This window comes from Mesoplodon densirostris, chromosome 2 (genome assembly GCF_025265405.1).
Source record: "Mesoplodon densirostris isolate mMesDen1 chromosome 2, mMesDen1 primary haplotype, whole genome shotgun sequence".
NCBI classification, from domain to species: domain Eukaryota; kingdom Metazoa; phylum Chordata; class Mammalia; order Artiodactyla; family Ziphiidae; genus Mesoplodon; species Mesoplodon densirostris.
In genome coordinates this window covers 107,579,882-107,607,782 of record NC_082662.1, presented here as the reverse complement: position 1 = coordinate 107,607,782, position 27,901 = coordinate 107,579,882, and the positions used below count along the sequence as shown (strand labels likewise).

General features: G+C 39.9%; 1 protein-coding gene across 1 annotated transcript in view; it reads left to right on the top strand.

Annotated features, from left to right (window-relative positions):
- Positions 1-16,772, top strand: part of WARS2 (tryptophanyl tRNA synthetase 2, mitochondrial) — an 86,042-nt gene extending 69,270 nt beyond the window's left edge. The window contains exons 4-6 of the mRNA XM_060090365.1: positions 284-369; positions 12,971-13,089; positions 14,650-16,772. Of these exons, the coding sequence (XP_059946348.1) occupies positions 284-369; positions 12,971-13,089; positions 14,650-15,098 (654 nt within the window). The 3' untranslated portion in view covers positions 15,099-16,772. The remainder of the gene's footprint in view (positions 1-283; positions 370-12,970; positions 13,090-14,649) is intronic.
- Positions 16,773-27,901: the final 11,129 nt, after the last annotated feature.

Here is a 27,901-nt window from a genome sequence, read left to right as displayed (position 1 = left end):
GAAAATCTTATGTCCTTACTTTAATAAAATGAAAAAGAAATAGTGGCAGTGCAGGATCGTTTCAAGGGGCAGTGGGGAAGCGGATTCACCTTATTCCTGCCTAAGGCTGGAGCATGGAGACAAGCCAGCCAGAAGATGGCCAGAGTTACTAACAGGAACTGAGATAGAATGTTGTTACAGGTGGCTTCAAATCACCCCTTGCTTGCTTTAAAGATTTCCTAATTTAGCATTATAATTAGGTTCATGTTGGATTTGTTTCCCTCCTCTCCTTCCACCCCCGCAGGCAAAGACTGCCAAGGAGAAGCAGAATGGAGCCATGGGCCTGCTCACCTACCCAGTACTCCAGGCAGCTGACATTCTGCTGTACAAGTAAGGAGCAGAGTTCACCCCTCGTCCCAGATGTAGTCATGCTGACAAGAGAATGTCTCACCTATCTTAAAAAGATTTGGTTCATGGGGAAAGATGGGTACAGAAAGGATCAGACACATGAATCTAGTTGTGTCTATTCCCTGGTAATAATACTAAATTATAGAAGTATGTTTTAATGTGAAACTAATAATATTAAGAAGTAGCCCTTAGGGCTTCCCTGGTGGCACAGTGGTTGAGAGTCCGCCTGCCGATGCAGGGGACACGGGTTCGTGCCCTGGTCTGGGAAGATCCCACATGCCACGGAGCAGCTGGGCCCGTGAGCCATGGCCGCTGAGCCTGTGCGTCCGGAGCCAGTGCTCCACAATGGGAGAGGCCACAGCAGTGAGAGGCCTGCGTACCGCAAAAAAAAAAAAAAAAAAAAAAGAAGTAGCCCTTAAATAGCACTTGCCATGTGTTGGAAACAATTATAAGTGCTTTACATACATTAACCCATTTAATCCTCACAACAACCTTATAAAAGCTATACCATCATCATCCTTAGTTTACAGATGTGCAAACTTAGGCTGAGAGTGGTTAGTAACTTGCCCAAGGTCATGTGCTAGCAAGGCTTGGACCCAGGATTTGAGTCTAGAAAGTTTGGGTACAAAATCTGTGCTCTTAACCACTATAGAATATATCCTTCCCTAGTAATAATTACACTTCAAGAGTTTTAAATGTTGATTTCTCACATAATCTAGACTCTCAAGCAATGCTGTCCCATAGAACTTGCTGCAGTTATGGAAATGTTCTCTACCTGCGTTAAGACCATAGCCGGTAGTCACATGTGGCTATTGAGCACTTGAAATGTTGACAGAGGAACTGAATTTTAACTTGTATTTAACTTTAATTAATTTCAATTTAAATAGCTGCCTGTTGTAGTGGCTACTGTATTGGACCTGCAGGTTGAGATCAAGTTTTTCAACATGGTATAGGGTGCCCTCACTTTTCTTGGACCCATAATCTATAAGTCAGCTACTGCTGCTACTTACAGGTCTCAAAACGATACAACTAGAGGATACGTGCACTCTCTGTAGGGCTGGCCAGGGCTTCTGACCCCATTCCTCTCCCGATTCTTCCCTCCTATCCCCACATCACCTCTCTCAGCCCTCATTTGGCCTTCTAGAGATAAAGCCTCCCAGTCAGCATATAGTCATGGCCAAACCTTGCTACTGTGAAAGTTTCTGAGGAAAAAGAGAAACTATATGGGTCTTTTTTACCCCTTTCCCCTAAAACCTTGACCCCATAAAAGTGATTCTTCTGGGCTTCCCTGGTGGCACAGTGGTTAAGAATCCATCTGCCAATGCAGGGGACATGGGTTCGAGCCCTGGTCCAGGAAGATCCCACATGCCGCGAAGCAACTAAGCCCGTGTGCCACAACTACTGAGCCTGTGCTCTAGAGCCCGCGAGTCACAACTACTGAAGCCCGTGTGCCTAGAGCCCGTGCTCCACAACAAGAGAAGCCACGACAATGAGAAGCCCATGCACTACAATGAAGAGTAGACCCCGCTTACTGAAGCTAGAGAAGGCCCGTGTGCAGCAACAAAGACCCAACACAGCCAAAAATAAATAAAAATAAAATAAATTTATTAAAAAAAACAGTGATTCTTCTGTGGGAAAACTAGAATTCTTTGCCTGTAAATGTGATAATAGCATGGAGATGACAGTATATGTACCTTGTGACATGACCTCAGAGCCCTCATGCACTTATGATGGAAACAGCTAGAAGAATAGCTGCTTAACTTTACATATAAGGAACGTCCATTAGTACATGCAATCTATCTTTAATTCTGATTCAAACTTATATGTTAGGATTATGTGTCTGTTTGATATATTAACTTCAATGCTGGACCCCTGATAGCATTTATTATTTATAATAAGTAACTTTTGACTTATCCTGGGAAATCTAGAACACTTTTCTCCAGGAGCAGCAAATGAAAGTCTAATGAGGGTCTAATAATATATTTCCCAGTGAAGTAGCATATTTACTTAGAAAGGTTCTGTAAAGAACTGTAAAGAACTTTGATTTTGTCACCTGTAAAGATGAGAAAAATCATTATTAAAGAATTAAAATCTGTCACTTGGCTATGATTGATGATGATGTCTTTGACTATTACAATCTTATGTCTAGTTTCATCTTCAAGAGCTACTTCTTCATAGAACCAAAGGCTGATTTTTCAGCACCAGGATTTGGAAGCACACAAGCACAACAGATTTCTTCAACAGTTCAAGAGCTATAATGGGGGAGTCCTCTAAGTTCAGGGCTGTGAAAAAGAGTAAACTTGAACAAGAATGATTGCCCTCTGTGATACCATGGAGCACAGAGTGGGAAGGAACTTTAAAGGGCCTCTTCTTCAACTCCCTTGCTTTACAAATGCGGCCCATTTGTAAAGGTTAAGCAATCTGCCCAAGCCATGCAGCCAGACAGTGGACAGAGGAGCCTCAGAGTGTGATTATGGTCTCCCGAGGCCAGTGCTCACCTTCCTTAAGGAGCCAGTCATTGTGTTAGCAAACAAGATCATCACATGAATAACCAGAGCAATATAGATAATATATAACAAAGTGATGATGAATTTATTTTTATCAGGTTCCCCAAAATACAATTGTCAGAATGATAAAAATTCTGCAGCTTCTTTCATTCATAAAGTGCATTAATGGGACATAGCTCAGGGGGTTATTAAACAGTTTATGTATGAATTGATATCACCTAGTATATACTCAATACAAACATTTTAAGAGCACAGGCAACATTTTAAAAGGCTGATACTGGCAGAAATATCTCCTTAACATCCCCAAATCTGTCATATCATCTACCTTTCTTTCAACCCAAGCCTGAAGTTGAGAATGTCCTCTTTTCTTACACAAAAAAATAATTATTTCAGAGGGGGCAGGTAAACACCAAGAGCTTTCCGATAGCTTCCTGTCTGTCTTACTCTGCCCAACATCAGCAGGTTCTCACAGTCGGTTAAGGCTTCCAAGGATAAGTAGTTCTTCTCCAGCCTCAGTAACCCCAGCCTACTCCCAGTAGCAAAAAAATTCCCATGCTATAAATATTCCTTCTTTAACACTTATTGATCTATTTCGTGGTTAGAATATGTATTAAGAATGCCATAAGATGCCTTTCTTTTTCCTATTTTCTGAAAAGAAAATTATCGTGGCATATGTTTTTCTATCCCCATCAGGATTCTGATATTTTATATATAACTTGTTAAACAGACAAAAGTATTTTTCTATAAAACTAAGTAATTATCAATATTCAAGATGATTGTCTCCTACCTTAGCCTAGAAACTAGAAACTATCTACCTGTAATGCCACGATTAGATCAAAGATGTGGAGCTGGTACCTGCATGCTCCTTTTCTAGAGAGAGATAGCCCTACGTTTCTTTCCTGTCTGGTCTCAGGCTGGACATACTGCTACCAGCCACCATGCTCCATCCCATAGACTCTGTTCCTTTGAGCTTTTTCCTCCTGCCATCTTCCTCAGACTATTCCCCGGGGCGCCATTGCCACACCAGGGTACATGTGTCATTTGGACCACTGCAACGTGTGCAGACAAGTACAGTAAAATCAGCTCTCTCATCTATATCACTGTGCTTCCTTCCAAGTTTAGAAATTTCCTAATTGCTTGATAATAAGTAACAGAGGCAGGACTCAAACCCAGGTCTGATTTTTAGCCTGTACCATTGTTTTGCCTATAACAGAGCTCAAGCACTTGGGGTTACTTTTTGTTTGGTTTTGTTTCAAATATTTCTGGATTTTGAAAAATATCGTAACTAGAATGTCTATGAATATATACATTATAAACAGATAAATACAAAAAATAAAAATAGATACAAAAAAACATTCATATTTTCTCTCACCAGAAAATGTATATGTGGCCTCTTCATAAAATGTTGATGTGCAGGGCAATTATAGATTTCATGTTTGCTTTTGTCAAAATCAGCATTAGAATGAGTGGTACATGGTGGACTGGAGAACAAACATGAGGGAAGGGAATGGAAGAGGAGTCTTCCAGATAAGTGTATTAGAGATTTATGTATTGTTTTGGCAGAACTTCGTAAGGAACCCAGGAATGGAGACCTGAGACCATCTTAAGCTTGAGAGCATAATAAAATAGCAGGTATTTGAAGAGAGACAAAATACTCAAAAATAACAAGTGTTTATAATTTTTTATTTTATATCTACATTATTATTCTGAATATCTAAGTTCCAATAGCTAGATATATATATTAAGTAAATATTTCTCTCTCTCTCTCTCTCTCTCTCTCTCTATATATATATATATATATATATACACACACACACACACACACACACATATATATACACACATACATAGTTTTTATTAACATACAGCAAATACTTGTTAAGTAACTGTAATGCCACTAATCTAGAAAAATGCACTATGCATGGACTTGAGGGAAAGGGAAGAAGGAATTCACATGTGAGCATTATTTGCTAGGTGCCATGTTGGCTGCTACACATACATTATCTATTCAGATTCTCACAACAGCTCTGTAAGACAGTTAAGTGGTGTTATTCCCATTTTACAGATAAAAAAATGAAATTTTAGAGAGGTACCACTAAGTCTGCTCAACTAGAGATGAGAGTGATTACCTGGGCTACTCAGTTTCTCTTTCTCAAGAACTCGAACAGAGAAATACAGGAAGAGGATAAGAAGATAGTGAAAGCAAAAGCTAAAATGACATAGGAAAATGTGGAAAGAGAGGCCTCAAGGAACTATGAGTAAGCAGAACCAAAACCAACCCCAAGCCAAGAGTACAGAGAGTAAGATGATTGGTCGGAAACGTCAGACTTGGTAATTCCAGAGAGAAGCTGAGTTGCTGTAATGTCTGAGGATCAGACCACTGCCATTGAGAACAGTTGAGATAATTCATTCCTAAAACTGCTTTGGAGACAGCTAGTTTTTGCATTACATTCTTTCTTTGAGAAGTCAGTGTGTCCTGAATGTTTATGAGATTCTGAAAGCTGCTGGCCAAATGTCATTTCAGTACTGTGCTGAGGTTCACACATTTACCCACAACAGCAAAAGCAATCATTTCTTCTCTTTCTCTTTCACTTTTGAGCTATCAGACAAGTGCCTACAGTAAACCAGAACCCTACTGGAAAGCAGTCTGAGAAATGTAGCTTACAGGCTGCTAGCCCCCGAAAATCAAGAAATAACGTAGAAGGAAACAATGATGCTGAGAGGTCAAGAGACAATCCAGTACACTCTTCTAAAAGCAGAGGGAAGCTGTTTGTGCACTTTTAAGGACAGAGTGAAATGATTTGATTTGTACTTTTAAAAGAACTAATTAAAATACACAGAATGAGTTATAGGGGCACAAGAGCAGCCAGGGTAGTCTATTAAGAGGCTCTTTCGTTAGCCTGTTTAGACCGTGGTGGTGACAGTGAAGATGAAGAGAAGAGACAAATTTAAGAGATTTTAGGATATAAAATGGATAAGATTTCATAATGGATTGGATGTGTATGAGAAAGAGCTATCAGGGATGTCCCCAGGTTCCTGACTTATGAAGCTGGATTGATGGTGTTGCCATTCACTGAGACAGGAAATACTGTAAGAGGACTAGCCAGAAGAATTTATAGCTTCAGTTGGTGTTCTCTCTCCTCTTGGAAGCTTTAAGTCCCTAGAAGTTAAAACCTTCTTTATATCTCTCATAGTACTGGCACCAGGCCTTGCATAGCATAGGTCTTCAAAAAATAATTGCTAAATTAAAGAGTCATTACAATATATCCAACAAGCAACCAGTGGTGGTGAATTAATCCTTTACAAAAGGAAAAACGGCACCAAACTCCTATTGCAGCCAGGCGGGTTAAAGGCAGTAGCACCGAAAATGCATAAACACAGCCAACGAAGTAGGAAAAAAAATAAGAGAACAGATATCTGTGAGCAGATATTTGTAGGCAATGATTATTCATCTGGACACTAATTCTGCCAGAGGGGTGGGGTGGATCCCAAGTAAACGTAGATGCCACAAGGAACTAAGCAAAAGAAAAATGGTTTAGTCACCAAGGAAGATGATCAGACGCATTATTGTGTGACAGAAGTTGTAACAATCAAAATTATGAAAGACTTTTGTTTTATGTTGTGTCTAAGAAAGTACAGTCAGGGTAAGTAAAAAAAAGAAAAGAAAATGGGGAAAAAGAGAAGACATATTAATATGGAGATCATTATGTAGGGTATAAATTTTAAAAGAACAGCACTAAATTATTTGAAGTGAGAGGAAGAGTGTGAGTAGAGAGGTTGAAATGTGAAGAGAATCAGCCCCATAAGTGAACAGAATCAAAGACAGACTGAATTAATGTAGAGTGTAAACTCAATGGATGAGAAGTAAGGGCCAAGATAAATTACAGGAGGTGAAAGGACCAGCTGGAGCAGAGGGAGGAAAGACTAGAAACAAACAAACTAAAATCAGATGAAAAAGCCAAGTGGAGCAATAGGTCCAGGTGAAAAAAATTAAAATTTTTTTAATCCTTTTTTGAAAAAGCAAAACCTCACAGAATTGTAAGAAAAGAGGCTAGGATCCGACATAAGGCAAAGACACATGCAGAGTCATTATGAAAACTAAATGTGTTTTCTGTTTAGTTTGGTTGCTTGGTGAATCTGGAACCACTTTGACATGTGGAAATATTCATTTTGATGTGCTTAAAGTGTATTGATTATGGTAATTGTTTTTTCTGTGTTAGTTGCAGTCCATTGTGATTTCCTATGGGCTACTGTAATTGCTTTTTAACCTGCCCTGTTGGCTAATTTGGTTTGGGGGAGTCAAGGTAACCTCTGCATGTCAGCCTCACTATAATTACAAGACAGGAGTGCCAAGTCCAGTCAAAGGACAGGAATTTAGGAAGGTGGGTGTGTGCACGTACATCTCAGGAGCACGTACAGGGTGGTGGACATGAGGGGAACATAAAAGAACATTTTTGTTTTCGCCACTTGTCAATCCAGTGACTTTCTTCTCCAGGCTGTGTGGAAGAGAGCACTGGACATGGCCTAACAATCATTTTGTAGAATTTCCTAAATTCACTTACTGACCTTAGAAGAAGAGAAACTACTTCCTGATCCTTTGTCATGGTCCGTGGATTGTCCCTTTGCCTTCATTATCCTGTCTCTGTTTTCCTTAAATTAAAAGACTCCTCAGAATTCCTATAACATACCATTTATATTTGGGTATAACCTAATCAGATATATGAACTATCAGTTTGAAATATTTCTTCTTCCCAAATCAGGATTGCTGCCCAGGTCTGTGACTGTCTCTGGGATTTTATGTTGATATTTATGTTCGTGGTATGAGTCAGCTATCAAAAAGGAAAATGGTCCTGGTTTGAAAAAAGCCACAAGGTACCTCACATCAAGGTCCCTAATATACCTTTCTTGTATCATTTTGTCCTTCATGGTATCAGATATTAATGAATATATGTTATAGCCAGTGTTGATTGAGCTCTTACTATCAAGTATTGTGCTATGCTTGGTTAGCTCATCTAATCTTTGAAACAATAGTAAGAGGTAAGCACCATTATGATCCTCATTTTGTAGAGGAAATGGAGGCTTAGGAACAGTAAGACACTTGGCTATGGTAACTCGCTAGTAGCTGTTAGAGCTATGATTTAGATTCAGTCTGATCATAAGCTGATTTTATTATAATTTTTCTCTTGGTATATAACTATATACATTATACTTACTTCCTCTTAATATCATCATTTATTGAAGAAATATTTGTTGAGCTTCTCCTACCTACCAGGCAAATCTAGTAGGTGTTGGAAATAGATTGAAAAGCAAGACAAGTTCTCAAAAAGCTTATTTGATAGCAGGAGAGAAAACAACATACAATTAAATAAACAAACAAATGATGTAAAATAATTAGACTAGGGTTAATACTATAAAGAAAATAAATAAGATACTGTGAAAAAGAATAAGAGGGGGAAGCCAACTGTGGAGACGGTAGTTAGGGAAGTCTTCTCCAAAGAGGTGATATTTAAGCTTAGACCTGAAATCAAGGCAACAATAGGCAGGATTTAAGGGAGGAACATTCTGGTAGGATAGAAGAGCAATATGTTCAGTAGATCCAGCTCCCTGCCTTAAACATTTGAATTGTAAACTTTCCAGGATACACCATTTTGTTTTCTGTCTTTATAGGGTCTAGTGTTAGGAGAGTCAATGGTCTCTCACAGGTTCATTTCAATGTTCTAATATAGTTTAAGCATTCTCTATTCAACAAGAAAAAGTTAAAAATCACTGCTACTATTTCTGTTCTTTTTAACATATTGGTGCATTTCCTCCAAACCAGTTTTTGAAGTTAACATTCCTTGTTTGCACACTGTCTACCAGGCATCAAACTGTGAGCTTTGCATGCATTATTTTACTCACTCATCAAGCAACCCCATGAGTAGGAACTTATTATTAGTCAGCTTTAAAAATGAAAGAGATTTAGGTTGAATACCTCTCCCAGGAACACGCAACTGGTGAGTGGCAGAGCAGGAATCTGACCCCAGAACTGCCTGACAGCAGAGCGCCCCCTCTAACTGCTGTGGCCTCTCCTTTATCTGAATGCACATTATATGTATTTTCCAAAAAGCTTGAGTCCTAGGTTTTCGTTTTTTTGTCTTATATTTTCCCACATCATTAAATGTTTTCTGTTTTTATTGATTTTAATGTTTTCTTTGTTTTCTACCTTTTGCTATATAGATTGTGGTTTTTTTTGCTTTTATGTATTCCAATGATTTGGAAGGTGTGCTTTCTGTTTTTAATTCTAGCAGTGACCATCTTTAAACAAAGACCACCCAAATGAGAAAACAGCCTTTCAGAACTTATAGCAAAAGACTCAGCCACCATTACTTGTGTTCTGCAGGCAAGCAGGGGAGTACAGAGGCTTTATAGGAAAGAAAGTCTTCAGGGATGCTCTGTTTAGAGGTTGTTGCCACGGGGAAGCTGGAGGCTGACTAACTAGAAATGGGGCATCTTATGTGATTGGTTTGGGAAGCATATTTGACTTTCTCTGGTCGGTCCTGAGTTGGACAAAGCTAGGACAAAGAACTGGGACATTGGCAGTCATTGACCAAGTCTTGACCATGCTGGGCCGATTGCTGCAGAGACTGTGGTTTGGCCTCCTGAGCTAGTTGCTCCAGAGGTTTTGGGTCAGTTTTTTGGCCATATAATGTCTAACCATTGTCCATTTATATGCCAGTTTCTCTCTTTTCAAAAATATGTTTTTGAATCTTTTGCTAATCATTCCAAATAAAAAATGTTATCGTGATATCATGTGGTAAGATGGGTTATTAATCACACTTGTAGATCCTCAGTCTATACTCACACTTCGTTTTGATTTTGTAAACTAACCTGGGATTTTCAATAGATTGTTGTTATTTAAATGGCTTGATTTTAGACTACATCATTTTCTATTTCAAATTGTAACCAAAATTTAGACTTTATGTTTTTAGTCTTTACAGCCAGTCCTTATACCTCGGCATCTCCATTTCTGAGTTCTTTAGTCCGTAGATTTGCTTCAAATTTTTTTCCAGTCCTTTACATGCCTGAGAATTTCTTTCTGTTCAGCTTGCCTCATCAGTAAAATGGGATTAAGTACAATAATAATACATTAAAAGTGCTTAACAAAGTGTACAGCATATAGGAAGTGTTCAGTAGCTATTAGCTACTTTATTATCATCATCAAAATTATTATTATAGTTCACATATAAAACACAGCTTGGCTAGGTTTTTAATACTTTTTTCTCACAACCCTATAAACATTGTTCCATTGTTGTATTATCAACCTGATTTCTCTTATTTTTGTCTTTATTTTCTGACTGTGGCATATAGGATTTTTTTTCTTTAACTTGTCATTTAAAATTTCTTTTGGGTTGTGTTTTGGTATGATTCTCCAGTCTTTTTTTCCTGAAACTTGTTGAGTTCCTTCAATACGTGTACTCAGTTTTGTTTGCTTACTTGTTTATTCTTAATTCAGTAAAGCCTCCTTCTGTTTGAGGTTATTGCTTCGTCCAGATGGTCTTGATGTCTTCCTGAGGAGGACCATAATCTTAGATCAGAGGATGGTCCTCCAACCTGTCATTTGCTCATCCCACTTCTTTTTTTCCTCTTGCTCTGAGTTCCTGAAGAGCCTCAAGTTTCTTATCCATGTCACTGATATGACCTGTCCTTAGGATTCTGCTCCTACTTCTCCCAATTATTCTATTATGTGTTTGGTTTTGTTTCATCATTTCACTTTCCCTTCATTTTATTGTTTTCTATCACCACCTATGTTTTTCTCCTTTTGTGATTTCTTGCTCATATCTCATAACAGCCATGCATTTTTTAATCCTATTGAGGTTACCCAGCAATTTTCTTTAAAAAACAAGACAGAACTATCTGTTTCTTGTAGAAGTTTTTTTTCAAATGTTTGACCTTCCTCAGGGTCTGAAGGGTAAAGTTCCCCTTCCTTTGTTCCATGATATTTTTCATAGGCCCTGTTATTGGGGCCTTTTACTTGTCTGTTTGATCAATTGATTTTTATGTGTTGGGTTTTTAAAATCCATATTGGAACAAGAAAACTATATTCAAATAGTGTCTGCCCATAGACAAAATCTATGAAAGGCCCTTGTGTCCACTTTCTGTCTACCTGGACGCTAGTTGAATTCCTTGCTCAGAATTAAACAGGAGAGCAGAATATGCGCTGTGTACCTAGCCCAATTGCTTGTGTTGCTCAACTAAGCAACACAACAATACTAGCAACAATACTATCTAAGATTAGTATTTCTGCCTTAGATTTTCTCCTACTCCTGTCTGCCTGGCTCTTTCATTCTCTGAGCAGCTATATCACATGAAAAAGAATAGTCACCAGGATACACTGCTACCAGGTCTCATCCTGCTTCATTCTCTCACCTTCAGCACTTTACTTTTTAATTCTTTCACAAAGAAGCCTTTTAGTTTGATGCAGTCCCATTTGTTTATTTTTGCTTTTGTTATCCTTGCCTGTGGAATCATATCCAAAATAAATATCCCTAAGACCAATGTAAAGAAGATTTCTGGGCTCTCTATTCTGTTCCATTGATCTGTGTGTCTGTTTTTCTGCCAGTACAATCTGCTTGATGGTTGTAGCTTTGTAGTATAGCTTTAAATCAGGGATAAAGTAGCTAGTCTTCATGCTAGTCAAAACTACCTTCACTTCCTCATGCTCTACACAACTATTTTCAATAAACCAGTAGCCTGTGGACAGTAATTCACAAGGAAAATAATATCTCTTCCAGTTTTTCAAGGACCACTAATTAACCACGAGGCTAGGAGGTTCCCTCTATAACAAAGTACCATAGTTTTCTAGCAGTTTTTCTTCTCTGTGGTTGTTTTGAAAAGTTGTTATTGTTCTACTCATATGTACAATTGTCATTTAAATATTCAAGTTTACTTTAAGGCTGCTGCTTTCACAGGCAGAATATTAAACTTCCTTGATCAAGATACTACAGCACTTTATTAACTATACTATCAAATGTCAACTCCTAGCCAAACAATAAATACTTAAAATCACTTGTCTCCTTCCCCAGTAATATTTCAGTATAACATTTTCTCCATCAAGACTTCTCTATAATGGTTAATTCTTTCCTTGTTTGATGTACCTCCTCATGATCCAACACTGCAAACTTTATTTATGGGACTAAACTAATTATAAATAAAGTCCTTATATGTTGATAATTTTCATTTTACATCTTCATTTTTTAATAAAATAAAATATTGCAGCTAAAATCAAGGTCTCCTTTGTTCCTTTCCCCAGACCCATTCTCTTTCCTTCTTTAAAGGCAGCTATGATCATGAATTTGTAGAGGAGCTTCCAGTATGTTTTTATACTTACGTATGCATCTGTAAACAATATATAATATTGTCATATGTACTTTTAAGATAAATGTTCATGTACTCTACACGTCTTCTGCGACTTGCTTTTTTTCATTCAACATTGTTTTTGAGATCCATCAACATTGTACTAATAGATTTTGTTCATTTAAGTTCCCTGCAGTATATTAATTGTTCTGTGATTACAATTTACTTGAAAACGAAAGAGCATATTCCAAAAAGATCTTGAGTTACTCGTTGTGTGACAGGGAAGGAAAACTCCTGCCCAAAGAGCTTTCTGCCATCTTTGATTTGAAGAGTGGGGTGGAGTGTCTTTCAAGTGTGAGTGCAAGCTCTGAAGTAGAAAGCATCTGGTCAAAGCTAAGATAATATGTGCTAACTGGGTGAGGGAAAGGGGAGTGGTTTAAAATACACTTATGCTTGGAACATGTGCTACATAAGATACCATTCCTCCCTCCCAGCAAGATCCTGTCACCCTGCTGTTGAAGGCTGTATTCTTCTGCTATGGAAGAAACAGAACTAGAGTAGACAAATGTCTCCTTGGCATTTGTCTGATACACAGATAAAGACTTGGGTCTCAACATTCCCTCTGTAGCTGGTGAACATTTGTTGAACATGAGCAGTGAAATAGGCATGGGAAATGCAGCTGCTTGCAATATCATTTTAGTATAAGCAGGAGCCTTGCTGAGTTTCTCTGTCTTTTATTAAAGGTCCACACACGTTCCTGTTGGGGAGGATCAAGTCCAGCACATGGAGCTAGTTCAGGATCTAGCTCAGGGGTTTAACAAGAAGTACGGGGAGTTCTTCCCAGTGCCCAGGTCCATTCTGAGTAAGTAACAAACATACAACTTTTAAATCAGGATGAATTTTGAAGAAAGGATTGGATAACGGACTGAGAAGCTTGGAACTTTCTTGGGACTAAACTTGGCTTCATCGTGAACAGATTTCAGGATTTATAATGAGAATCCCATCTTTTTCTGTAATGTAGGACTAGTAGACCTCATTGGATTATTGACTAAAATAACCAAAAGTTTGAAAAGTATGGGAGAGACTAGAAACTACAAATAATCATTTTCATTATAGAGTATCTCATATATATATATGTATGTATATATATAAACATATCTCATTTGGTAGAGCAGGTATCTTTCCCTATTTCATAGATGAGTAAACTAAGGTTCGGCAAGCCTGACTTTGTATCCAAGTCGCGTATCTAGCTGGTGGCAAAGCTGGGCCCTACATTGAGCTCTTCTGGTTCCAAAGCCAGCTGACCTTGCCTTCTCTATTCACAGTAGAACAAAAGTCATAAGAGTGAGAACTGCTGGATCATAATCTAGATAAAACAAGAGGACATTGATCATCCTCTCACTTTGCCTTCTTAAATACACAACTGAGATAGAATGTACAATCTACCTACTGAATCCAAAACCTCATCTGCTTGCAAGGCTCTGCTAATCTGGAATCTTCTCGAGAAAAAAAGCTGTAAATCTCTATCAATATTTTGGTAGCAGTGTAAACTTGTGGCAGGGGCAGAGATCACTGAACCTAAGCTCTGCCCATCTTTATTCAGGTGACTGCATTTTAAAGAGTATAACATGTGCCTAGTGTCAATTTAGAAGCATAAGGTGGATATAAATTACTAAGTTATTCCAACAGTTCACCCAAGTAAATTCAGGGCACCCCATGCATTGAAATCAACCTTCTTTTAGCAATGAGGACTATTTTAATGCTTTGGCTAATTGTTGTTTTACCTATTTTAACTTTAGATGTTTCTGTAATAGCCATAAATTAGGCAATTATTAATAACACAGGTTTTATGAAACACAGCTTAACATCTTGATTCTAGCAGAGCAATAAACAAGTCACTTCTCTCACTCTTGCATGTGTGTGTGTGTGTGTGTTGGTAATTACTTATATAATCATGGGTAGAGAAATGGAAAGATGCCACAGGTCGTGAAAACTGGCATGGGGGTAGGAAGGGCAGTGGTTGTGGGCAGGGGGTGATTAGCCAATAAGGAAGAGCAGAGAAGAAGGAAATAGACAATACTTTTTTTTAACAGGTATGCACAGCAAAAACAGTATGATTGATACAATTTCATTTGTGTAAGATTATATGTTTTTATGTGTATATATGCATTAACAGATGCATGAAAATATGATCAAAATATTAACATTTTATTACACATTTCAGATACCTTTACTTTCATGCTTATAGAAATTACTAATTTATTACAATGAGTATAATCAGATAAAAATAATAAAGTTACATGGTGTTCTTGGCACTTTTTAAGATCTAGACACTGACATTCCTATTGGTGTTTTATTGTTTTGTTTTGTTTTTGTGTTTGATTTTTGTTTCTGGTACGTGTGTGTTGGTGTTTTTACCTAGCATCAATGAAGAAGGTAAAATCCCTGCGTGATCCGTCTGCCAAAATGTCAAAATCAGACCCTGATAAACTGGCCACTGTCAGAATAACAGACAGCCCGGAGGAGATAGTGCAGAAGTTCCGCAAGGCTGTGACGGACTTCACCTCAGAGGTCACCTACGAGCCAGCCAGCCGAGGGGGCGTGTCCAACCTGGTGGCCATCCACGCAGCAGTGACAGGGCTCCCTGTGGAGGAGGTGGTCTGCCGCAGTGCTGGCATCGACACCGCTCACTACAAGCTGGTGGTGGCAGATGCTGTGATTGAGAAATTTGCTCCAATTAAGAGTGAAATTGAAAAACTGAAGACGAACAAGGACCACTTAGAGAAGGTTTTACAAGTTGGGTCAGCAAAAGCCAAAGAATTAGCATATCCCGTGTGCCAGGAGGTGAAGAAATTGGTGGGGTTTCTATAGGAAGTTTCAACGAGTCACAAAAAGTCTTTTCTATCTTGTGATCCACACACTCCTATTAAGGCAGCTTTCCTCACAAGTGAACAATTATAGTTTGGGGACACACAATTTGGTATACCCGATCATTGGCTTCCTTTGATGAATAATGATTTGTAGCCTTCAAATAGAGCAATGTTCTAAATCCCATCAGTGAAATTCTGTGGGAAAAAAAAAAAAAGAGCAAACAAAGAAGGCATAGCTATCTGAATCCTCAGTTATGTGAGGCACACTCGGCCTCATTTATTCACACAAATGTGATTGAGGTAAGTAGCAATTTGGCAAGTGGGTGTTTCATTTTTGTCTCTCTCTGAAGTCTTTACTGTCACAGGTCCTCACTTTATCTATCCCACCCCTTTTAAAAAGTAATATGTAGAAATCTTAGGCTTATAATCCTTGGGATGCCATTTGAACCAATTTGTGTTCAGATCTCATAAAAATAAGTTGATGATTATCATTCATTTGTCACTGAGACGGTACCTACTTTATTGTATTTAATCTGTTTATTTCCCAAGAGACCACACTGACTATTCTAGCAAGTATTATTTGGGTTTTTTGTTTGTTTTTTAAAGTCAGAGATACATGGTATGACCTTCTGAGAAGGTTGCATTATTTCAGCTTGATTTATTTATTGTACAAAAGCCCGAGTCCATACATTATGTTCTTAATAAGTACGTCCTTGCATTTGTCTCTCACTTTAATATCACCAACCCACTGTGAAATCTATAGGAGAGGAATTGCCATTTTACACCTGAGGAGTGTGAGGCTCAGAGAGTACAATTAGGTTGGACAGTATCTCTTCGTGAGTAAGAAGCAAATCCAAGATCAAAACCTTTACTCCTTATTCCCAAGAATAGTGCTTTTTTCATCAGCACAGAAGTCAGAGAAAAGTCACAGAAGTCAGCATGTTTGAGACTCAAAGCATTCTTGTTTTGAAAGTGGGTACTGGAAATATAAGACCTGAACTACTGATACTGTTTATATCAGCAAGTCAACCAATAGCTGCCAGCTTTAAACCTGGATTCAGCCAACCTTGGTCACATTTGTTACTCAGGATCCCCAAGGCTGGTCCCAAGTTCTGTCTCCTATGCTTATTTCAGAGACACTTCAAAGTATATTCTGCTCGACTGCAAGAGTAGTTGGCCTGACAAGTCAGATTTTCCCAGTGAATGGGAGCTTCTCATCTTACCTTTACCTCAGTCTAAGTAGTAGCAAGTCACTCTAAAAACTACCTTCTCTGCACATCCCTTTCCCACACCTGAAAGCCGAAATGATAATTGTGACTCAGCACACCAGGGCCTGATTGATTTTGTAACAGAAATTACTTGTAAGTTTTTTGCTAATTGTCACCATTTATATATGAGTGACGAGCATGTTGGGCAAAGAATTTTTACTCATTTCCTAAGAGAAGAAAGTAGAGTGGTCCTTTTATCAGAACAGATGTAAATACACCTAACACTGCATCCCAGAATCCAAATTAAAAGACCCTTTTTGGATCTTTTCTTGGAATAGGTTGACTAGAGTGGGCTCTAAGGAGCCTCTTTGGCATATTTTCTGCAAGCCTCTTTTTTTTTGTTTGTTTGGTTGGTTTTTCCTTTCAAAGAAACCCTAGTATGAATACTGGAAAATGACTATATTAAAGGTGGATCTATCAAACTGTCCATGTGTTTTTTTTACCCCCTTGCCACACCTTTCATCCAAAGAACTAAAGGCACCACGGAAAGAATCTCAGAGGAGGAAAACTAGATGACTTGTGGTAACTTCTAAGGAGCAAATCCCTGTACAGAAGAGGTTGGGCTTGTGAGAATCCTGTTGTTGTATGAAAGTGACCTGAGGACTCATCAAGTCTAATATCCAAGTCCATAATGATTGAGAGAGGTGTCCCTTGATCTCAGGAAGCTGATAAAAGAGCCAAGGCTAGAACCTAGATTTGTTTTTACACCCCTTCCACTTGCCATTTACAGGACTCAGCACAATCTTTTAATCGAGATGAAAAATTGGAGAGATATCCAACTTGTGGCTTACCTTCTAGGTGATTTTAATTGTTTTTTTCTGTATGTTTTGTGGAGAGTTGAAATGAAAAACACTTGGTGGTAATAATGCTCAGGTAACTTGGTGCTCTGTAGCTCCACCTACTGACAAACCATACTTCAAACCCATCTTGACAGACTGTCACTCAAAATACAGTGGAGGTATCTTGCCTTTTGTAGGTGCCTCACAAACATCTATCAAAATAATGTCAGAACATGGGCTAGAGAGTCCTAATGAAGTATGGATTTTTTTGTAAGAAACCTTCTTGATGCAGACCATAAAAATGCTAATCATAAAACAATAACTAACACCTGAGTCCTCACTGTGTATCAGGCACCATTACTCAATATCCTATAACAGTGTTTTTCAAAGTGTGGTCTCCAGACCAGCAACATGAGCATCACCTGGGAACTCATTAAAGATGCAGATTCTTTGGCTCTACCCCAGACCTACTGAAGCAAAACTTTGCAGATGAACCCAGCAATCTGTTTTAACAGCCGTCCAGGTAATTCTAATGCATGCTAAATTTAAAGAACCACTGCTTTTATATATATTCTCTCACTTAGTCCTCATAACACAATAAAGTGAAACTGTTATCAGTCTCATGTTATTAAGGATGAAACCAAGACTGAGGGGGTGATGAGTAATTTGCCTAAGATAGTTCAGCTTCCAAGAGCTAGAGTCAGGTCATCTGATCTAGAGTCCCACTAGGCCACAGTGGCTCCTGCACAATGTCTTCTGCTGTATGTGGGGTAATGTGCTCTGAAGCTGCACTGTCCAATATGGTATGTGCCCATTTAAATTTGAATTAATTAAAACTAAATTAAGGGGCTTCCCTGGTGGCGCAGTGGTTGGGAGTCCGCCTGCCGATGCAGGGGACACGGGTTCGTGCCCCAGTCGGGGAGGATCCCACATGCTGGGGAGCAGCTGGGCCCGTGAGCCATGGCCGCTGGACCTGCACGTCCGGAGCCTGTGCTCCACAACGGGAGAGGCCACAACAGTGAGAGGCCCGCATACCACAAAAAAAAAAAAAAAAAAAAAAAACCTAAATTAAAAACTCATTTCCTCAGCAGCACTTTCAAGTGCCCAGTGGCCTCAATGGCTATTGACTAGTGTATTGGACAGTACAGATGAGAGTATTTCAATCATCACAAATGTCTCTTGGACACTGCTGCTTTAAGACATTCAGCTTATTGATTTTGCTTATAATAGGTCAAGCACATACAGTTGAGGACTCTCCCTAGAGAATTCTTCAACTGGAGAATTCATGAAGGTAGTAAAAGGATTAGTTGAGAATGACAGACCTTATAGTTTCCCAAACTTAGTATCTATAGTTTCTTAGATAATAAGAGCACATATTACATACTTGCTATATGCTGGGTACTTTGTGTGTTTATATGTGATATCTCATTTACTATTTATATCATAAGATAGAAACTATTAGTGCTATTTCTTCAAAAAAGTAAAGAAAGACTCAGTAACTTGCCTAAATCCACACGTTATTATTAGTCTGTAGTTCCTCCTAGTTAGGAACCCAGTGGTACCTCTTAACTATAAGTGTGCCCAAGGAAATGGTGTGCCCCTTCTTGACTAGTCTAGATTCTGTTCCTCTCCTGCATGACCCATTGTCTTAGCCCTCACACCTCCCTCCCTGCCTTCTGTCTTCCTTCAATGCTCTTATAATTATTCCCCCAAAGGTCTTGGTTTGTGCACCCAGCACAGTCTTTAGGCTGCTTTCTCCCAGGCTTTGTTTCCTGCGGTTTACTCTGTCCAGCACTGTGTGCCTCTGTTACTAGGTAATGGGACTGTGCCATGGGGTAGCACTTGGTCTCCTCTTTAACATGATGACTGTGTTCTCATTGACTCTGTGTTTTCCCTGTGTGACCAACATTCTCTTTTCACTCTGTCAGCTGGAGGGGTCTTTGGAAATATTTTTGGCTGGGAAGAGTCAATTCCTCTCTGAAATTGAGCTGAAAACAGATTGCCTATTGCTAGCACGTGACATTTTCAAACCCCCCCCCCCAGACAGACAAGCTGGAGGCTTCACTGTTAATCATTTAAGCCCTCATATGTTAACTTTCAACAGTTCTGTTATATTGGCTAGGCTGGGATTATCTTATTTCTCTAGGAAGGAAACTGGGGCTCAGAGCATTAGTGACTTATCCTCAGATATGTAATTCAGCATTATGACAAAAGTTTATGTAGGGCCTGCTTTGTAAAAAGCACAGGGGAAATGCAATATGCCTATAACTTAGAGGAGAACACACAGAGATACTAACTAGCACATGTTGGTTGAGCACAGGAATGAGCAATTAACCAAGATGTTTAGGGAAGGAATAAGACAGATATAGGATAGGAGAAAGGGCTTTCCAATCAGAAACTAGGACACACATGAAATTTGCATTTAGGGAAAAGCAAATCCTTACAGTATGTGAGCAAATTGAGAATGGAAATATTAGAATGAACCATATGAAATTGTCAGTATTTGATTATTACTTTTTTACCAACAAAGCTGGCAGTTCCATGTGGATCCACCTGATATAACCAATGAACAAGCATTTTGTGGAGTGCCTGTTTTGCAGGCACCATCCAAACACCAAGAATTAGAAATGAGACACAGTTCCCATCCTCAGAATCCTCCCTGTCTGTGTGGAGATGAACATGGAAAGCCAGTGAGAGGTAGATTATCAACTAGAACCAAAGTCTTCTGAGTCTTGTACCTCCCCGGAATACATCAACTCAGGCATTCACTCTTAATTATTTGAAATATGGCTTCTAAATGTTGCACTCAGTGGCTCTCGAATAGAATACTTAGTGTTGGGTATAACCATGTTGGCTCTGTGGAATGCAACTCGTTTTTTTTTTTTTTTTTTTTTTTCTTTTTGCGGTATGTGGGCCTCTCACTGTTGTGGCCTCTCCCGTTGCGGAGCACAGGCTCCGGATGCGCAGGCCCAGCGGCCATGGCTCACGGGCCCAGCCGCTCCGCGGCATATGGGATCCTCCCAGACCGGGGCACGAACCCGTATCCCCTGCATCGGCAGGCGGACTCTTCACCACTGCGCCACCAGGGAGGCCCCTGCAACTCGTTTTTTTTTTAATGTTCCTTCCCCACTCCTACCCACATACACACAGTAAAACAGGATGACAGTCATCATTTTCTAGAAGTGTTTCTGAAAAGCAGATGATGACATGACTTTATATGACTCTATAATAAAGTAATCTACTTTTACCTAGTCACTGTCTTATTCATCATATCCACCTAATCCCTTTTTCAGATAAGATGTTCAGATACAGAGTCTTCCTGGGAAGAAAGCCATGTCCCATGTCCTATCTGTGAGTGCAGGATGAAGAAACACGTGTGCCTGGCATTTACCACCACATCTCCCTGCACTTGCCTCGCCCACTGGGAAGCTCACTGACAGCAATGGTTAGTTCAAACACATAGTTTGAGGATCAGTAGGAATAAGGGTGAAATCTTTCCTTGAGTGCTTGATCTGAGAAGAAGCCAGGCCTGTTCAAGGACCAGAGAGAGGAAGGCCCTCATTTCTCCACTCTACCCCCACCTTCTGAGTTAGATCCTACTCGTGGAATGCTTTGTTTGTTTATTCCTGTGGCTATCAGAATTACGTTGTCATTTTTGTTCATGGCTATATCTCCTTTGTCTATCTAGAACATTGGCAACAAATAAATGCTCAATAAATAGTTGAATGATTAAAAAAAACAACATAGTTTGTCCAGAGAGTTGCTTGAGTTTTCAGCAGCCTCCACCACAAAAAAGGAGCTCCTGTGATAATATTTTTTAAAAAACTGTGTGGCTTGTCCAGATATGACCATGGGAGCCAGATCTGGGGATAGAAGTGTTCCCACCATGAACCAGCCAGCCAGTGAGCAAGAACGGCGTTATTCCTACACTAGAAGGGGAGGTGAGTACTCATGGGAATTCAAGGCCAGAAATTGCTTTCTGATGGATTCCTCTCCTGAGATTAACAAATAGTGGAATTTCTGAGCTTGGTGTCTCCTCAATGATTATTATATTACATTGTTTTCACCCTTGCCTTTTCTACTCACTATTTTCTAGTCATCTTTAAAACCCCTGCAAGCTCAGTACAAAGACAAAGAATGCCCTGGTGATTTGTGTGCACCACATCATGCAGAATGGGCATGTACTTTTGCTCTGGGGCGTCTCTTCCCCACTCCCCATATCTAAATGGACGCCCAACCCAGCTACTGCTGCTGCTTTTCTTACCTATTGTTTCTACTTATTTTCTAGAGAAACAAATAAACAAGACACCTTTCAACTTTGGCATTCTTCTAGCTCAGTGCTTCACAACTCCCACCCCTGCTGTTTCAGGATCTTCCCTGATGCCTGTGTAGGTTTCATTTCTCTTCAAGTCTCCCTTCATGTCTCACACCACGACAGCCAACATAAGCTACCTCCACCGGTTCATATTGTGTCTGGGCATCTTTGTATTCCTTCTTATTTCCTTCCCACTGTTCTGCAATAACTACCACTGTGTTATCACTCCTACCCACTCTCAGCCCCACTCTCCTTTCTGCACCAGCCACTATCATGACTTCAGTGCCATTCTCATACCTTCCAGAATTTCATATTCATCAAACCACCTGTTCCTCCATATTCCTCCTTTGAGGAAAGAACATTCTGGTGTCCCTTTGATGTACTGGTATATTGATATGTCAAGGTAAATGGAAGAGTTGTTGCCTTTTGATTCATCTTAATTTCGAAGTAACAACCTCTGTATGAAGCATAAATGCTTCTCCACCCTACCGCGTCCCACCACCCCTCCCAGAAAACAATATGTGCAGATACACAAAGAACTCTTATTGTATTTATGGATCAGATTTTTGTCACTTTATATGTGGATTTGCCATAAAGTTGTGGCAGAGACTGCTAACTATGCCCCAGTATCCAATCTCTGCTGCTTCCCTTTTGGAATGGAGCTCTCACCCTTAATTTTAGTAGAGCACATAGTCTCAGGTAGAAACTACATTTCCCAGCCCACCCTGCAGCAAGGTATAAATTTGTTCTAGCCAGTGGTATGTGAGCAAAAGTGATGTGTGCAATTTCCAAGTCACATCTTTTTTAAAGGAAATTGCTTCCCCCTCCCACTTCCTGGAATGGCACATTAGACCCATTGATGAAAGCCGCAAGAGAAAGATGGGGAGGGTCAAACCCCAGCTTGGGTCCCTGAACTTGGCAAGCAGCACTGCCTTTCCTGGATTGCCCACCTACCTCAGGACTGTTATGTGAGAAATAGACTTTTATCATATTTAAGCCACTTTAACTTGAGATCTCTTTGTAATAGTGCCTTAGCTATTATCCCAGCTAATACGCTAATTCTTACTGGCCTGTTTGTCTCATGTCCTCCTCTGACTGGATTACGTCGATTCAACTAGCATTTTGTGCGAGCCTTCTGTGTGGTGAGGCGGTGGTTTCCAAAGTATGGCTCCTAGACCAGCAGGGTCATCCTCACCTGGGAACTTGTTAAATATGTGGACTTGTTAGATAGTCCACAGACTCCATTCCAGGTTTGCTGAATGAGAAACTCTGGGGGTCAGACTCAGCAATCGGTTGTAACAAGCCCTCCAGGTGACCTGGATGCACACTAATGTTTGAGAACCACTGTACTGGGGGGATAAAAAAGGAATAAAACCCGGCCTTAGTCAAGGAGTTTACATTGGAGTGAAAGGGGTGCAAATAGATAGTCAGCCATAAAAGCATAATTATTGTCTTGACTTTCTGCTATTTCCTGTCTGCTCACCTTTTTCATCAGATTAACTCAAGATAATTTAACTCAGATGATTTTTTTTATATATGTGATTATTTATAGACAGCCTAAACATTTAGGTCATTTGGGTCTATGCAAATCCTAAAAGGGAAAATAACTGAAGTTACACTTGTAGATAAGTGTAGATAAGTTACTCTGTAAACAGAGAATTGGTCATCAATATTAGAAGCAATGAGAAGCTCCTGAAGGCAAGAGAGACATAAGAAAAGGGAGTTATTTTACACCGTGGGTAGTAAAATTACACTACTTATTACCCTATAAAGGGTTATATGGCCTAGAAATAAAAACAGTTGAGTGTGGATTAAATTTATGAGTGAGAAAGTCATAAAATTACATTAAGCACAGGTTAGGAATGTTTAAATTATTTCTGAAAGTATCACACGTCAATGTCATAAAAGAAAACTACCATGTTTGCTGTCACCACTCTTATCATCCTATCATCAGTGTCCAGAACTCTAGACTAGACCAGACTAGGCCATTGTGGTATTGGTGGTGGGCTGGAAAGGTGAATGCCTGAGAGTAAGGACACCTGTACTTAGCGTGTTTTGTATAAAACCTGTACACACTTCAGATCTGATGGGTGATAAAGGTGGAAGAAATAAGGGAGACAATTGATGTAGTTCATAAAAGAATTTGTTATGATTTCAGATGAAAGCCAGTTTGACATTATTCTTATTAATAAGGGACAATCCATGGGAATTCCCTGGCAGGCCAGTAGTTAGGACTCAGCGCTCTCACTGCCAAGGGCCTGGGTTCTATCTCTGGTCGGGGGCCTAAGATCCCACAAGACCAAGCCACGCAGCCAAAAACAAGAAGGGAGGGGGACAATCCAGATAAATCTGTAGATAATCCAAAAGCTAAATAAAGTATTATTACCACTGTACACAGCACACTGATCTTATGTTTTTTGTGCAGGAGCTAAACACTCTGGATAATGCACTGATATTGAAGAAGTGTGAGCACGTCCCCACACTAGCCAATCTTGAGACTCAGGAACTCTAGACTCTTTGTGGTAATGAAGAGGTGGCAGTTAGCGTTGCCCAGCTTCCCCAAAGTTATTTGAATCTTTAGAAGAAAGGGTTTAATTTCCCCACCCACTATTAGGAACACAACATTTGCTGCTAGAAATTATGTTAGCCCTGGCTTATACATTTTCAAAACCTTGCAGTGTCTTTCAACGACCATCCAGTTTGGTAAAATACAGCCATTTTATTTCCTTCATTTCCTCCTTTTTCCCTTTAAAGATATTTCATCCATCTTCTTCCCCTAAATACTGTCAGTCAGGATTTCTATTCCAAATAATTTGGAGTCAAAAGCATTCAGCAGTGTGAAGGCAAGTGAGCTTTTTACTGCATATTTATAGAGAGTATATTGAACTACATGGGGCAGGCTAGAGAGGGGCTCCTCTGTGAGGCTCCAGCATGCCCCACCGGTGCACCCCAGCAAGGACTCATGTTACAAGAATTACGTCACAATAATCTGCTTATATTGGCTGACCAGACCCACCAGACCCCTGTGCACTGCCAGGCAGGTTAACTCCTTCTTCATCCAGAAGAGAAAGTTTATGTGACCCCAGAAGTCTCTTTTTTCTTGTGAGTTTTCAGTCTTTTCCAAATTTACCATATGAAGAAGTGTTTGATAAACTATAACCATATTTCATCTTCACAAACCTGTATCAAGCATAAGAACTGTTATCCCCATTTTTTTTTTTTTTTTTTGTGGTATGCGGGCCTCTCACTGTTGTGGCCTCTCCCGTTGCGGAGCACAGGCTCCGGATGCGCAGGCCCAGCGGCCATGGCTCACGGGCCCAGCCGCTCCGCGGCATATGGGATCCTCCCAGACCGGGGCACGAACCCATATCCCCTGCATCGGCAGGCGGACTCTTAACCACTGCGCCACCATGGAGGCCCTGTTATCCCCATTTTACAAATAAGTTTTCCCTGTGTACTTTGGCACCCCTTAGTCTATTTACTGCACTTGAAGTTTGTGCCATAAATTACTATTATTTTTATCTTATATGTACTTGTTTGTAAGTGCCTTTCAGTGCATACCATTGCAAAAACATTGTTTTTTTTTATTATTGTTTTTTTGTGTTTTTTTCTTTTTTTTGCAGTACGTGGGCCTCTCACTATTGTGGCATCTCCCGTTGCAGAGCACAGGCTCCGGACGCACAGGCTCAGCAGCCATGGCTCACGGGCCTAGCAGCTCTGAGGCATGTGGGATCTTCCCGGACCCGGGCACGAACCCGTGTCCCCTGCATCGGCAGGCGGGCTCTCAACCACTGCACCACCAGGGAAGCCCTATTATTGTTTTTGTCTTGTAAACTATACTCATAGTCTGGAGCACAGTACTGGGCATAGAGTAGATACTAAATAAATGCTTATTGATTGAAAACAACCCTGGGAAGAGAGAGAGAGAGTTTAGGGGCTGCCAAGTTCAATGGCTCCATGAGACAGATAACTAAGTAAATTCATTAACTAATTTAACAAACATTTTTTCCTTACTTGCTATGCCCCAGGCACTGCCCTAGACACTGAGGGTACAGTGGTGAATAAAATTGACAAAAATCCCTGCCCTCTCTGAATTGACATTGTAGCAGAGAGAGACAATGAACCAACAAGGAAAGTAAATGATAGGTCATAAGGTGATGAGTGCTATGTAGAAATATAAAGAAAATGGGGGTGGAGTGTGTTATGGATTGAATTGTGTCTTTTCCCCCACCCCCTGAAATTCATAGGTTGAAGCCCTAGCCCCCAGCACCTAAGAATGTGATTTTATTGGGAGATAGGGCCTTTAAAGAGGTAATTAAGTTAAAATGAGGCTGTTAGAGTAAGTCCTAATCCAATCTGACTGATGTCTTTATAGGAAGAAGAGATTAGGACATGTAAAAAAAAATCAGGGATGCTCACACACAGAGAAAACACCATGTGAGGACTGTGCAGGGGGAAGGTATCCATCTGCAGGCCAAGGAGAGAGGCCTCAGAAGAAACAAAACCCACCAACACCTTGATCTTGGACTTCCAGCCTCCACACTATAAGAAAATTAATTTTTGTTGTTTAACAGTCTGTGGTATCTTGTTATGACAGCCCTAGAAAACTAATATGGAACACTTCTTTTAAATAGGGTTATAAAGGATGGTTTTGCTGGACTTAAATTTAGGCAGAAAACTGAATGAGGTGAGGAAGACAGCAATGTAACATCTGGGGAAAATCAGTGCAGACAGAGGGAACATCAAACCCAAAAAGCCTTGATGCAGGAGCCTGCTTGACATGTTAAAGGATAGCAAGGAGTCCTATGTGGCTCCTTGATAGGGGATAGGGGTAGATGAGGTCGGAACTGTGGCACGGTCAGGCCTCACAGGCCATTGTAAGGATCTTGGCTTTTACTTTAGGGCAATGGAATTGGGAAGCCATTGCAGGTTTAAGTTATAAAAGTTTCATGTTGGCTACTATGTTAGGAAAAAGACTACAGGGGTCAGAGATGGAAGTGGGGAGACCAGTTAGGAGGGTATTTTAATCATCCCTATAGAGAGAAAGCTTGGAGTAGGGTAATAGTGATCGAAGTTGTAAGACATGGTCAAATTTGGGATATTTGTGAAAGTAGAGCTAACAGGATTTGCTGATAGATTGGTTGTGACATTTGAGAGAGAGAAAAAAGTCAAGGGTAACTTCAAGATTTTTGACCTAAGAAGTTAGAAGGATGGAGTCCCTGGTTACTGAGATGGGACAGACTGTAGGAGGAGCAAATTTGGAAGGATCAGGAATTTTGTTTTAGACACGTGGAGATGTTTAGTGGGCAGTTAGATATTTAAAACTAGAGGTCAGGGAGAGGTCCAGGCAAGGGATACTAATTTGGGAGACTTCAATATACAGATAGCATTTAAAGCCAAGAGTGTTGATGAAATCTCTAAACAAGTAAGTGTGGGCAGAGAAAAGGGGAGGTCAAAGGACTGACCCTGTTTCAAGGTAGAAGGAAATGAGAAAATAAGCAGCATTGGGACTGAGAAAGACCAATATGATAAAAGGAAAACTAGGAGAGAGTGTTGCCTTGGAAGGCAAGTGAACGAGATGTTTTCTGGAAAAGGACTAATCTGTGTTAAGTAAGGTAAGGACTGAAAAAACACCATTGGATTTAACAATTTGGGGGTCATTGGTGACCTTGATCAGAGCAGTTTGTGTGGATGGTGAGGTCAAAGTTGAATAGGTTTAAGAGGAAATGGCAAAAGAGAAATGAGAGATGGTGATCTTGACAGCCCTTGCAAGCAGTGATGCTGTAACAGGAAAAGGGAAATGGAACAGTGTTATATTGATATGGATTCAGGAGAGCATTTTATTACTTTTTAATTGTGGGGACAATAATTTCATGTGTTTATGTTGTTGAGAATGATCCAGTAAAGAACAAAATTTGATGATACAGGTGTGAGTGAGAACAATTACTGAAGTCCTTGAGTGAGAAGGGATGGGATCCAGAGCACATGTGACCAGGTTGGAATTAGATGGGAGAACAGAGAAGAGAAGGAAGAATATCTGGATGCACATGAAGGTGGATTTTACATGTGGTGGAAAAGCAAGTAGTAGGTCTTTTCATTGCTTCAATTTTCTTAGTGTAAAAGGAATCAAGGTCTGCAACAGAAAACTAGGATGAAGGAGGACATCTTGGAGGTTTGAGGAGAGAGATGGGGGAGGTGTAAAATAGTCACATAGACAAAAGGGAAGGGAATGGACCAGAGAAATGTAATAGAATTGCCAGGCCATATTTAAGGGCTCTCTTGAGACTAGGGAACATGAATTCATGAGAGCAGCCAACATAGTTGATTGTTTTGCTCCAGCCTCATTCCACTGTGTGGGTATAGGTGGGGTGTAGGAAAACTTGAAATTAACCTAGAACTGGGCTTTGCTAGTAATTGCAAAAATAGGGCAAAGTGGCAAAGG